The sequence below is a fragment of the Neophocaena asiaeorientalis genome, unplaced genomic scaffold (genome assembly GCF_003031525.2).
Source record: "Neophocaena asiaeorientalis asiaeorientalis breed wild unplaced genomic scaffold, Neophocaena_asiaeorientalis_V1.1 scaffold229, whole genome shotgun sequence".
NCBI classification, from domain to species: domain Eukaryota; kingdom Metazoa; phylum Chordata; class Mammalia; order Artiodactyla; family Phocoenidae; genus Neophocaena; species Neophocaena asiaeorientalis.
This window is the reverse complement of record NW_020174096.1, coordinates 3401699-3415449: the sequence shown is the minus strand read 5'-3', so window position 1 is coordinate 3415449 and position 13751 is coordinate 3401699. Positions and strand designations below refer to the sequence as shown.

General features: G+C 45.8%; 1 protein-coding gene across 1 annotated transcript in view; it reads right to left on the bottom strand.

The window, feature by feature from the left end:
* The window catches only part of EGFLAM (EGF like, fibronectin type III and laminin G domains), a 166180-nt gene that overhangs the window by 32107 nt on the left and 120322 nt on the right, over positions 1-13751 (bottom strand). Inside the window, exons 12-14 of the mRNA XM_024754636.1 lie at positions 12442-12586; positions 9017-9206; positions 334-459 (exon numbers count right to left, since the gene is read on the bottom strand). Of these exons, the coding sequence (XP_024610404.1) occupies positions 334-459; positions 9017-9206; positions 12442-12586 (461 nt within the window). The remainder of the gene's footprint in view (positions 1-333; positions 460-9016; positions 9207-12441; positions 12587-13751) is intronic.

The window sequence follows — 13751 nt, the reverse complement described above, 5'->3', positions numbered from 1 at the left end:
CAGATATTCTAAGGAGCCTGGGCTGTGAATGCTTCAAATTCTGACACAAACTACACAAATATAGGCTTTTCAAAGCTATTTGAGGGCCAAGATGAGCCCACCAAAGCCTGGCCCAGGACCATCTTAAAAAGAACTTGTCTTTGGCTGGTTTGCCACTCTGACACTTGAAGACCCTCCAACATGGTTAAAGAAAAGATTCTCCCGTCCCTCCCAACAAAGCAACATTAATCCCATAAAAATATATGGGACCTTGCTAAAAGTACATTGATGAAAAATTACATCAACATGAATTAACAATGCAGACAAATCGTCATCAGCTTGCTTCTTCCTCACCATCTTCACAGTGGCGACCTCTAAATCCCAGGGGACAGAGGCAGATGTAGGAGTCAGCTTTGCTTGCTGTACAGGTGCCACCATTGATGCAGGAGGCTTCATCGCAGAGTCCACTGCTGCATTCCCCTAAATACAGAATGGGAATGACAGAGCCAATTCACCACGTGAGCCAGTCCAAGACTGAGCACGCCCACAGCTCACGATTCTGAACAAATACAGTTCATGCCCCACTCCTGTTGATTTGCTCCTCTGAACAACTGCAAACCAGCTTTCAGGATAAGTGGAACTTCCCTTCATTTTAATTTGATTTTGGTTTACTCTTTATGAAGAGCCACAGGGATGCTTTAAAACATGGCGGACATAGTAAATCAACTAATAAATAACTGGGCAATTTTATGACCACTGACAGGGATGACAGAGTTGTTTCTGCCTGTAACTCATCTCGCTGTTGTTCTCACAAGAGTGTGTTACCATCCCTCCAATGTCAGCAGAGTGTTTATGTTAAAAGCGTTCTCATTTGTTTGGCCCCAATTACCTTAAGTGCTGCCCGCCTTCTTGGTTGAACGTTGGGTCAAGCAAGATAAGCACAGAAGGAGGTAAGGAGCCTTGTCGAAGCTTATTAACTGCCCTGGACTGTCAACTCATCTGTCTGGAGCAGGGAGGGGAGGGGGGGGGGCTCCATAATACCTTAGCAGGGGGTTCCAGAATCTCTACTTCTAAACTCAAGGTTACAGTCTTATGAGGGACAGCAAGGTGACCGGAAGTAAAAATTGCTGAAAGGTTCAACATCAGATGGGTTAGTTCTCTCTACCAAACACACATCGGAGAGACCTGTGAAGGGTACACTTGGTCTTTTTCAAGTGTAGGTCACCAGATGAAGTGAAAACAAACTGACTTTTCCTGGGCTGCTTTTCTTCTCCTTTGTTCTTCCTTTTCTCCTTGTGTATAAGAAATAAATTAGGCAGATGGGCCACAACCTGGCCCAGAACTACAAAGGTGAGACCAAAGCCCTTTTTCTTGGGATGGAGGCAAAGGGGTGCATCTCTGGTTGAGCCACGAGGGGTCCAGCTCTGCATCGCACAGTCTCCAATGTGACGCCCGTGGGAGCTGGTAGCCGCCCTCCTCCACCCCTCTACCACCGCCCCCCACCGCCCCGTGAGATGAGGAACCCCCGTGGCCTGATTGTGTCATCTCAACAGGGGAGTCTCTCATCCTTTCGTCATCAGTCATCTGTTTTTGTTGAACGGATCCAGTCGTTTCTTTTCCGAAAGCCTCCTCAGGAGGAGGGGGAAGGGCTTGGCATACCGTGTACCCAGGAGAGGAGAGCCACTCCAGGAGCTGATAACAGAATTTGATCACAGCCCTTCCAGATGGCTTGCCCCTCCAGCCAGGTGGGCTGGCCTCTATGAATTCCAGCTGGGGGCCACTGGAAGTTCAGGCAGAAGTGACGGTGGTCTCTTTTTTTTTTTCAGCCACAGCCCTGAGAACATTGCCAGCAGCCACAGCCTCCATAGAGAGGCAAACTTGAATTTAGAGAGCCAAACTCTCACAGGTCCCCGTGCTCCACCGATTTCTGTGGGCTGGGAGGCTTTCTCAGAGAAGGGCTGGTCCCACAGGAAGAAGTGGAGTCCTTGGCTTATCTTAGATACACATGGGGAAAATTATTTTACAAATTTGCTTTGTAACTATTTTTTATAGGTGGGAGTTGACGGGGAGGGGCGTTGAAAGCCAGCCAGAGATGTTTACTGGATGAAAGCAGTGTTTCAGCAAGACTGTGCTGGCAATGGTATGCAAGATAGATTGTGAGCCATGGGGGTGGGAAAGAGGAGAGAAATCCTACGGGGAGGTAAACTGCGGCTGGAGAGGGTGATCGCAGAGGAAATGGAGAGAAAGTGAACAATCAAAGACGCACAGGGCAAGCAGGAGTAGCCAGTTCATTCTAGAAGTTGAAGGTGGAAGGAGACTCCAGCATAACCTCAAGGCTTCTAGCTGGGAAGACCGAAAGGAGAGTAGCAAGAGGAAGGAAACGAGGGAGGCTGCGAACAGGACCTGGCTGCCAATGAGCAGCGCAGCTGGCTTTCGTTCAACTTAAGCATAAGGTGATGGTGGAAGTATCTGCTGCTGAGCCCTTCCTGCACACAGGTGAGGGCTGGAGGGGCCGCAGCAAGGTAGGGGCGACCCTGATACCAAGCACATATGCGCTCCTTGAGAGAGGACAGGATGGAAGGGCCCCTGGAAATCCCAGGGCACCAATGGAGGGTGAGGAACTGGCAGAGAAGACAAAGGGAGAACAGATGAAGGACACAGAGGACCCAGACAAGGGGGGTTCCCAGAAGCTCAGGGGAAGCAAAAGCCAAGAGAGGAGTCAAGTGAATACCGCTGAGAGGTCCAGGAGGGGTTTGCAAAGAAAGAACCACTCACAGCTTCAGGGGAGCAGCTTTGCTTTGCAGTGGAAGGCAGAACCCCAGCACTGGAAGTTCAGACAGGGGGCCTGGAGGGTTGCTGGACTCAGGTTTTGAAAGAGAGGAGACAAGTCCGCAGGGTTCCCGAATCAGAAGGGTCCAGGCTCACGGAAACACGGCACTGGTTGAAGCTGGAGAGGACCTGAGTGGGTGTGAATAAGCTAGAGCAAGGCGTCCATGAACTTTGATGGGGAAAAACCTTTCTCTTTATTTTCCATGATCTCTAACTGGACTTGAGTATTTCCCTTACTTATTAATGGAGGTAACGAATCTCCAGTATTAGCATTTCTTGTGAACTGTGCCCAATGGCCCTGAGAATGGGGCGAATCACTTTCCATTTGCTGTGGGTATCTCAAAACACCATTTATTCTCATCGCTCCTTTGACAGCATGGTCGTTACTGCACCCACCATTGAAGAATCCTGTTCTTTAATGCTTTATAAGGAAGCACATACATTACTATAATAACAGAACTTTACTATATAGCTTTATTTCAATATAATTTTTTCCTATCATGTATATTTATTATCTGCATTTGAAAACATCCTTCTTTTTTTTTTTTTTTGCGGTACGTGGGCCTCTCACTGCTGTGGCCTCTCCCGTTGCAGAACACAGGCTCCGGACGCGCAGGCTCAGCGGTCACGGCTCACGGGCCCAGACGCTCCGCGGCATGTGGGATCTTCCCGGACCGGGGCACGAACCCGTGTCCCCTGCAACAGCAGGCAGACTCTCAACCACTGCGCCACCAGGGAAGCCCTGAAAACATCCTTCTGAGAAGAGGTCCATAGATTTCACCAGACTGCCAAAGGGGTCCATGGCATATGAAAGCTTAAGAAGCCTTGGGTTATTGAGAAGTGACAACCTCGGCAGCAAGGTCCCAGGAACATAGGGAAGGATGGGTGCAGAGTGTAGATGAAAAGGTTAGTCTGAGAAAGGAGAACTCTCAACTCTGAGAGTAGGAGGAAGGGGGTGCCAGATCATGTGTACGGGGAGCTGGCAGGACCGCATCATCCATATATAAAATAACTTTTATTGACACTGATACTTCCTATACACCAGCTGTTAGGTAAGTTTATGCAAGATAATGAAGTGAGGGGCAGGAGAGAGATCAGGCTCCCAAGGAGGGAAGAGAAGGTGGACTGGAATACACTAAGGAGCCCACGGACGGCGAGGAGCCGCCCTGCCCCTCGTCCCCCAATCCAGCACAACAGTGAGGCTTGTCTATTTCCCCTCCTAAGGACCTGTCAAGTGTGTCACCACTACCACCCTGGATCAAACCACCATCATCTCTGATCTGAACTCCTGCACAGCCTCCCAGCTGGTCTACATGCCCCCCCCATGAAGACCCTTTCCAAAAAGCTGTCTATAGTCAGAGGGATCGTTGCAAAACACAGACAAGATCATGAGACCCACCTCCCCTCATACTCCCACTGGGACAGGGCATTTCCTCTGCCTGGAATGCACTTCCCTCTCATCTCTGCTTTTTAACCCCTACTCTTGCTTCAGATATCAACTTCACATTCCAGCCTCAGAAATGCTTTTCCTGACCCCCAGCCCATAAATCTCCCTATTATACATTAGTATTGCACTTCCCCTTTGTAACAGTCCAAACTGTAATTTTACATTTATGTCTGTGATGTTTATTTGATTAATTTGGTCTCTCCTAGGGAGAGTTATGACAGGAGGGATGAGCTGGGATCCTGTCTTGTTTATTGCTTTATCTTAAGCACCCAGTGCTGTGACCAGCACAGGAGCTTAAATCAGTATTTGCCAAGTGGAAGAAACAGTAAGAGAGTGATAAGCCATAGTGAGACCCGTGGCCCCTGCAGACCTCACGAGTCTCGAATAACTTGGGAAGTTGGCTCTGTGACACTGCAGGGCGGGGATCCAAGAAGGGATTGGAAAAAATGAGTGGTGGTGGCTTAGGTTGGAGAATTTGGGTGGAAATAATAAAAGAAAAGTCTGGGCCAGAGAATACAAAATTTTGCTGAGACTGCTGACTATTCTAGAATGTGAGTTCACACAGAATCCAATAGCTGGACATAATTTAATGAAGGAGATGAGGTGGGAGGGGTTGAGTAAGAAAGGCCCATTGGAAACAGGTTTCTTGGGTTTGGGGAGGTGGGACAGAGAAAAAACTGTAGTTGAAGCCGGCAAGGCCAAGTTAGAGATCAGACGGAAGGAGCCATGACTTGCAACTGTCCTCACCCTCTTCTGGAAGCCTGCATCTCCATGGGCAATTAACCGCTGTTTCCAAGAGCCCAGTCTCCCCCATGATGAGACTGCATTTAAGTTATAGGAACTTGAACTTCCAGAGGACTTATTCAAAGGAAAACAAATATGGAGGTGAGAAAGGATAGCCAGCCCTGTTCTTGTACCCCAGAGGGGAAAATGGGAAGAAATGGAAAAAAAAAAAAGGCCATGTGACTAATGCCTGCCACTGAGGTTGACAGAGAGCAACGGAATAATCCAATAGCTGCTCCCAGGGATCCCAGAGCCAGCAAGGTGGGTCCTCCGGGTTCATCTGCTCCATGGAGTGGTTAGTATTGTACCGGGTGAGAATTTAAAACGCTGTCAGAAACTGGCCCTTACTCAATTTTGCAACTTCTTAACTACCTGTCAGAGATTACAAGACTGCCAGATCTGTCCTTCAGGGCTGTTTCCCTGTGAGTTCAATGAAGAGAGAAGAAACAGCTTATACCCTGTGGATCGGTAGAGTCAGAATATTAATAATAACATCAACAACAGGAAACACTTACAACATATTTGCTATGTGCAAGGCTTTATTCTAAGTACTCTGTATGCACCGTGACTCATCCGGACAAAATAATCTTATGAGGCAGTTACTATTTATAGATGGGGATACTGAGTCTCAAAGAGGTTAACTGACCTGCCAAATCCAAGCAATCTGCCTTCAGAGTCCAGACTCTTCAACAGCACAGGAGACTTCTCGTGGGCTCGCTGGTTCTCACCTTACCACAGCGGGAGCCTTTGCAATAGCTTTAGTCACTACTGTTGTTTGCTTTGACCAAGTGATCAATTGAGGGAAAAAGTAACATAGGGAATAACGGGTGGAGAACAATCTTTTCCTTTCAAGTAAACTCCATCTTTTGTAGTTTTAACAATGGTGTCACCTTTAGGAGTGAGAAAAGTAGAAGGAAGCAATTTGAAACCAATTCAGGAACCTCTGACGTGGCAGATGTGGTTAAGAGGGCAGGCACTGGTGCCAGAACTGCTGAGGTCACCATTTACCAGCTTTACCACCTACTGGCTGTGTGACCTTAGGCAAGTTACTTAACTGCTCTGAACCACCAGCTCTCATCTGTAAACACTAAGACTAATCATAGCACCTATTTTGTAGGAATCTCGAGAAGATTAAAGTAGTTCTGGATGGTGGCTACCTGTAGTGGGTGCTCAACTAATATTGGCTACAAAACAAAGAAACAAAACAAGCAAACTGTACTTGCAGTCATGAAGATCGAATCCTAGCTCTGGCTCAGAAATGGAGAGAGGGCGGAATAGGATCATATGTGGTAGAGCAAACGCAGGCAAATGTGAATGGTAGAGCTAGATTGTGCGTACGTGGTATTCACCATGCGTTCTTTCAAAATGACATCTTGAAGATGGAGAACAAAGAGACCCAAGAGAGGAACTTGCCATTTCTTGCAATAACAATGTCATATGAGGATGTGATGCTCAGAGTTGTGGCACCGTCTTGGGATTATGAGTGAAAAACAAGAGAACCACTGAGATACCAACCTAAAATTCTAACGTCATTGAGTCACTGTTAGGGACTGAACTGTGTCCTCCCAAAATTCATAGGTTGAAGCCCTAACTTCCAATGTGACTGTATTTGGAGACAGGGCATTTAAAGAGGGAATGAAAGTTAAATGAGGTCATGTGAGTGGTCCTAATCCAATCTGACTGGTGTCTTTATAAGAAAAGAGAGAGACACAGGATTCAAGCACAGACAAAAGGCCATGTGAGGGCACTGTGAGAAGGTGGCCATTTGCAAGCCAAGGAGAGAGGCTTCAGGAGAAACCAAACATGACACCACCTTAATCTTGGATTTCCAGCCTCCAGGACTGTGAGAAAATAAATATCTGTTGTTTAAACCACCCAGTCTGTGGTATTTTGTTATGGTGGCCCTAGCTGACTAAAACACTCATTGAATTAACCAACCTTAGAATTATCTATCTGCTGCCTTCAGTGATGCAATAAATGTCCTTATTTCTTTAAAAATAATCCTAGTCTTTTCAACAAATCGTGCTGGAACAACTGGGCTGAATCTAGACACAGACCTTACACCCTTCACAAAAATTAACCCAAAATTGATCACAGACCTAAATGTAAACATGAAACTATAAAACTCATAGAAAATAACAGGTGAAAACCTAGATGACCTTGGGTAAGGCAATGAATTTTTAGATATAACACCAAAGACAGAATCCATGAAAGAAATAATCGATAAGCTGAACTTCATTAAAATTAAAAACTTCTGCTCTGTGAAACACAATGTCTAGAGGATGAGAAAACAAGCCACAGATAAAACATTTTCAAAAGACACATCTGATAAAGAATTGTTATCCAAAATAAGTAAAGAACTCTTAAAACTCAATAATAAGAAAACAAACAACTCAATTGAAAATGAGCCAAAGATCTTAACAGATACCTCACCAAAGAAGATATACAGATGGCAAATAAACATGTGAGAAGATGCTCCATATCATATGTCATCAGGGAAATGCAAATTATAACAACAAGATACCACTATGCACCTATCAGAATGGCCAAAATATGGAACACTGACAACATCAAATGCTAACAAGAATGTGGAGCAAAAGGAACTCTCATACATTCATGGCAGGAATGCAAAATGATACAGTCCACAGTTTGGTGGTTTCTTACAAAACTAAACATACTCTTACCACACGATCAAGCGATCACACTCTTGGGTGTTTACCCAAAAGAGCTGAAAACTTATGTCCACCCAAAAACCTGGATGTTTATAGCAGCTTTATTGATAATTACCAAAGCTTGGAAGCACTCAAGATGTCCTTCAGTAGGTGAACAGATAAATTGTGGTCCATCCAGACAATGGAATATTATTCAGTGCTAAAAACAAATGAGCTATCAAGCTGTGAAAAGACATGGAGGGAACTTAGATTCATATTACTAACTGAAAGAAGCCAATCTATTAAGGCTACATAATGTATGATTCCAACTATATGACATTCTGGAAAAGGCAAAACTATAAAGAATATAAAAAGATCAGTGGTTGCCAGGGGTTGGAGATGGGGGGAGGAGATGAATAAGCAGGGCACACAGGAATTTTAAGGCAGTGAAAATACTCTGTATGATACCATAATGATGGATATATGTTAGTATACATTTGTCCAGACCCATAGAGCATAAAACACTAGAAGTGAACCATAATGTAAACTATGGATTTGGGGCAATTATGATGTGTCAACAGGGTCATCAATTGTAACAAATATACCACTCCAATGGGGGATGTTGATAATTGGGGGGTGGGGGGCTACGTGTGTGTGGGACCAGAGGGCATATGGGAAATCTCTGTGCCTTCCCCCCAATTCTGCTGTGAACCTTAAACTACTCAAAAAATAATCTTAATTTAAAAAAAGGAAAATAGAAAAACCCACAATCCTAGTTCTGCCCTATTTTAGATAAGTTCTTTAACTTTTACAAGTCCCAGTGTCTTCATGTATAAAATAAGTATAATAATCTCTACCTCCTCGAGTCAGTATGAAGAATAAATGAGAGGGCGTCAAGAACCTGTTTGGCACGGTGGCCAAGAATTGGAATGTGGCCATTTCTTTCAGAAGCAAAGAGTATACGAAAGATCTTTCTACATTATTGTGTTGCTTCTTCCACTGGACTGGGTGAGGAAGGGTGAAAGGGCTGAAATGCTGTTGCCTTGTCAGATGAGACCAGGCTACGTTTCATGAAGAGCGCCAAGATGACAGCAGGACACAACCAAGGGTTTGGTCCACGCTTGGTCTTATTTACCACGTCTGAGTGTTCAGATTCAAGGTCATCATGTCTTCAGAGCACCAACCTCACCCCTCAGGCCCACCTCCCTCCTAAAGCTCTGCATTAACCATCTGCCTAGGGTTGTAGCCCATGAAGCTTCTCCCCACCCTGGCCCAAAGCAGAAAGGCAGTCCCACGAGAGCATCCCACCCACTGGGCAACCACTTACCCACATCGGCCCCGCTGAGTGCCTTCCCCAGCGGCCAGGGCCTCAAGTCCATTCTCTTCCCATTAACAGTGAGTGACTGTACACAGCCTTGAAAGCCTCGGTTTGTCCCTGTCGCTCTCACCAACCAGTAGGCACGGGGAGCCCCACCAAGATAGAGAGGCGTCTGGAAGGTAATTTTACTGTACTGGCCCTTTAAGAAAGATGGAAACAGTAACTCACTACACAAAGTCAAAAGCTAAAACACAACAGCTTTTCATGAGGGACATGGTTAAGATGCAATTTATAGCACCAATGTTTTCTTCCATCTGTATTTAAGTCACTGTCCTCCTGGAAAATTAAACCCACGGCTACCACAGAAAACTCAAGAGAGCTTCTCAGAGGGCTGTCTTTCGAGAAGGGATGATTTTGGAACCTAGAAGGGAAGGGAAGGTGGGTTAGAGCCAGGAGCAACCCAACAGGCAGTGTACCACGATGGGCATCCCCAAAACAACTTTCTCTTTCCAGTCCTGACACCAATTTACTGTGTATCTTGGATGGGTCATGGGGCTATTCTGTGTCTCAAAAGGTGATAATACTAATTTTGTGTATACGTGGGCTAATGTTTACCCTTTTACTGGCCTAGTCACCTTTATACTATATCCTGCAAGAGGCATTTGTGAGGGAGAGGGAAATTGCCAAGACTGAGTTGCAAAATATTTTGAAATTTGCTCATGGATACAATTTTTTTCAAGTGTTATGACAGCTAAGTAGGGATATTTCCAATCTTAGACTAAACCACAATCTGGATTGTAGATTTTGAGGTTACAAAATACAGAGCTGAACATTAGGTGGGACAGAATTAAGGTGCTCTTGGTTATTTGTTATTTTTATTGCAGAAATATCTCATTTGCTTGGATTAAAGGGTAGAGAAGGAGGTTGGGAAAAGGTATGCTGCGAGAAGTTATAAAATGTCTAGAATGTAAGCCACTGAAATGTAATCTTTACCCTCAGTAAGTAAAACATCTAATCATTGCTTTTCTAATGAATAGATAAGAATCATTTGTAAATAGTATATTAAATATGAGCTAGGCAGCTTTAAAGTATTTACAGTGGATTTTAAGGATTAATTCTTTGCCAGCCACTGGCATATATAGCTTTTGTGAGATGAATTGAGTGCCCTGTTGGCTTATTTCACCAAGATCCTCAGGATTTACTTCTTCTGGATCCCTTTCTCACCCTTCTGGCCCTATTCCCTGATCCAGGACCACAGCAGGAGCCCGACAGCTAAATCCTTTTCTCCTTGTTTGGAACATTAAGTGCATCAGAGGCGTGGGTAGCTCCTCTGAAGCTCCCTTCACAACATCCCAGGCAATAGTCTTTGAGCCTAGCCTTTACAACCCTCTAATGAGGGTTGTCTTTGGGCCTCTGGAGGCTGCTTTGCCTGCCCATGCAGAGAACTGGTGGTATCCTGGAGTCTGCAGTCCCCTGGCACAGCTCTTAACAAGTTTTAATGGGTGCTTAAGTGTGAAAGTCCAATTCCCTTGCTTTGGGTTGGCATCGCTCCGTGGTACTACTTACATGCCAGAGCTCCCCTGTGGCATCAGGCTAAAGCCAGATCCTGATGAACTTTGCCTGAGATCTCACTCTTACTGACTTCTGCCCTTCCCCCGTTCATCTTAACCCCCTCTCTTACAGGTTTCCTATGGGATCCCTTTTTTTTTTTTTTTGCAGTACACGGGCCTCTCACTGCTGTGGCCTCTCCCGTTGCGGAGCACAGGCTCCGGACGTGCAGGCTCAGCGGCCGTGGCTCACGGGCGCAGCCACTCCGCGGCATGCGGGATCTTCCCGGACTGGGGCACGAACCCGTGTCCCCTGCATCGGCAGGCAGACTCTCAACCACTGCGCCACCAGGGAAGCCCTGGGATCCCTTTCTTCGTGCATCATTTGCATAAGACTCCTCATCTCAGGTCTGTTTTGGGGGAACCCTGACTTAAGACAGAGTCACTATCTCTTGAGACAGTTTTCTCAAACATTCCACATCTGAGGTCCTGCTTATACAACTTGCTTAGCAAGTCTTGGTCGTAGAGAGGCAGACGTTGCCCTGAGTATGCACAAAATTATATGCTTTTTGTAATTAATGCTTACATGCATTAAAATCATATACTCGGAAGGCAATCCTCTTCGAGGATTAGAGTCCCTGTTAGAGTACTGCGAACTACACACACAGGCACCAGAATAGAATAGGATTATCACCTCCATTTTCCTAGATGCTATGCCTCTATTAATGCAGCCTATAATTTCTTTAGCTTGTTGTTATCACATGGCCCTATTTATTAACCTTTATTGAATTTCCTTGTTTTAAACCATAAGACATTTACACATGTGTTACTTCTGTTACAGCTTCTCCACCTGCATTCATGTTAGTATTTTGGACCCAAGTTCAAAGTGTCTTTATTCCTGTCAAATTTAATTTTAACCATAGTAGGCCTATTGTTCTGGCGTTTATGTGATTCTGCAGTGCATTTATCCCATCTTTCCCTTCCTTAGAAATATATGCATATCTGCATAAATGATCCTCCTGGATTCACATTCACTCTATTTGGATTCTTGTTCTTTTGGAACCACTGGGATTCAAATGAATGAGATTTATTTTTTCTATTCTTTTTTTTTTTTTTATCAGCAAGTCATGACCCTTAATATAACATGTCTTGTCAGCAAAGAATAGTGAAGAGCCCAGGCAAGGAGAAAGCTATACACATATACACCAAGGCTTTTTTGCTACTTTTTTCCTCAGAGAATACAGATACCTGCCCGATTAGAATTACAGGCTCAGTTCCTTGGCAGGTTGCTAATCCCAACTGTTTATTCTAAACACAGTCCTAAAATTGCTCAGAGCATGACAAGTATGTGAATACCTAGGTGATTTGCTGAGTAGCCCAACAGTTACGCTGCTTTACCACTTCCTATAATCATGGCCCCAAAAAGGTGGATGAATGGATTACTCCTGAATATTGAACCAAGTGAACCTTTCGGGACGATTTTCTATAGCCACAGGATTGCAACACCTCTGCCTTAAAAGCAAGCTTTGTGTTTGGCAGTAATAATGGCTTCAATTCTTCCAATATGGGCCTTCCTCCACCCCCTGGCATTGATGTCCTTGTAGAAAGAGAACACGTCCCCGGGCACAGGGCCTACTGCATGTCCCTGTGCACCCAGGGCCATGATGCTGGCAGTCACCCTTCTCCTCGGTACATGTGGGATGGACACGTGCCCTGAAAGCCCACCTAGGGTGGAAAGCCGGCAGGGGCACATCAGAGCCAGGTTGCATGGGTTTGCCATGAAAAGCAGCCCATCTGCCAGGGCTGTCAGCTCTCTGCAGTGGGACCCTGCCGGGGTGCTTGTGGTGCGTGCTGGGCAGGGGGGCAGGGAGTGAGGCTCGCACTCACCTGGGACTGGCCTGTCACCGGGGTGCCGTTGTTCAGCTGCAGCAGCCCGTTCAGCCCATCTCTGTAGAGCGTAACCGTGTGCCAGCTCCCTAGCTTGATTTTGGTTTCACTTACGATGATGGCAAGCCCAGTTCCACAGTTAAACCTGTGGGGGAAGAAAAGAAAAGGAAAATTCTTAGATCAACCAGTTCATTATGTTTTCAGACTCCATGGACATCACTTCCAGGGGAATGGCTTCTTTGAGAGCCAGTCTGTTCAGAGTTAGGTTTACAAATATCAAGAGCTGTTTAAATCTACACATGGAAGAACTAGACGCCTCCTTCCCTGGGACCTCCTCAGCCTGGTTGTCTTTAATCCACCCATAGAACCTTTCAGTGTGGTCTCCTTTAACCCAACTTTGTCTGCAGCTTAGAGAATCCTGGGCAACTAAGATCTTCCCTCTCCTTCTCAGCAATGACCAGATGCTGAACATGGACTCAAGGTGCAGAGAATTAGAGGCTGAATCATTCTGCTTCCGGGGATTTCTCTAGGGACTTCCCACAACTCCGAAATGACAGGCTCAGTGATGTTAATAAAATGTAAAAGAAAAAAAAAAAAGAAACCAAGTCTTCACACTCATTTTGACAAGCTGGCCAGCAATGCCATCTGTGTTCAGCTGGGCCTGAGTGCAGGGATGGTTTCCATGGGAGTCTCCGGCTCAGAGGGGATGTGGGTCTAGAAAGAGCATTCTCAGACAGTTGCATTATTCTTGTTTTTTTTCCCAACCTCCGTATGGCCTGGGGTGCCCTCTGGTCACTATGCCTGACATGTAGGATTCTGACCTTTTCCAGGCAACCTCCAAGCAGCCACCATGCCATGTCCCCCATGAGTTCTGAGACTGCCGGTGGGGAAGGAAGTATGGCGGGTGTTGTCAGGATGTGCACTAATTGCAGCCCACTTCTCATGGCCTCCCTTTGTCTCCTGATCGTCAGTGGAGTGGAATGGGGTGGAGAGGCGTTGCAAAACAGTCTCACATAGCGGGGGGGATCTCAGAATCACGCAGTAGGAGTTGCAGACATGGAGAGCTCCTACCAGCAAATAACCAGCGGGGCTAGAGGGAGTCAATCAGATCCTCCAAGGGTTAGATCCGCATAAGGTTAGGGCCACTGCCCCAGATCCTGCTGGCTGACCTCAATCTCCCATCCATCAATGCATTTAGCAAAGGATGCGGGGATGGGGGTGGGGACATTTTCTACCCCACGTGAGATGCTTGACAGTCTCATCCTTCTTAACCGAAAGTAACTTTTGTGCTAAAATAGTGAAAAGAGAGT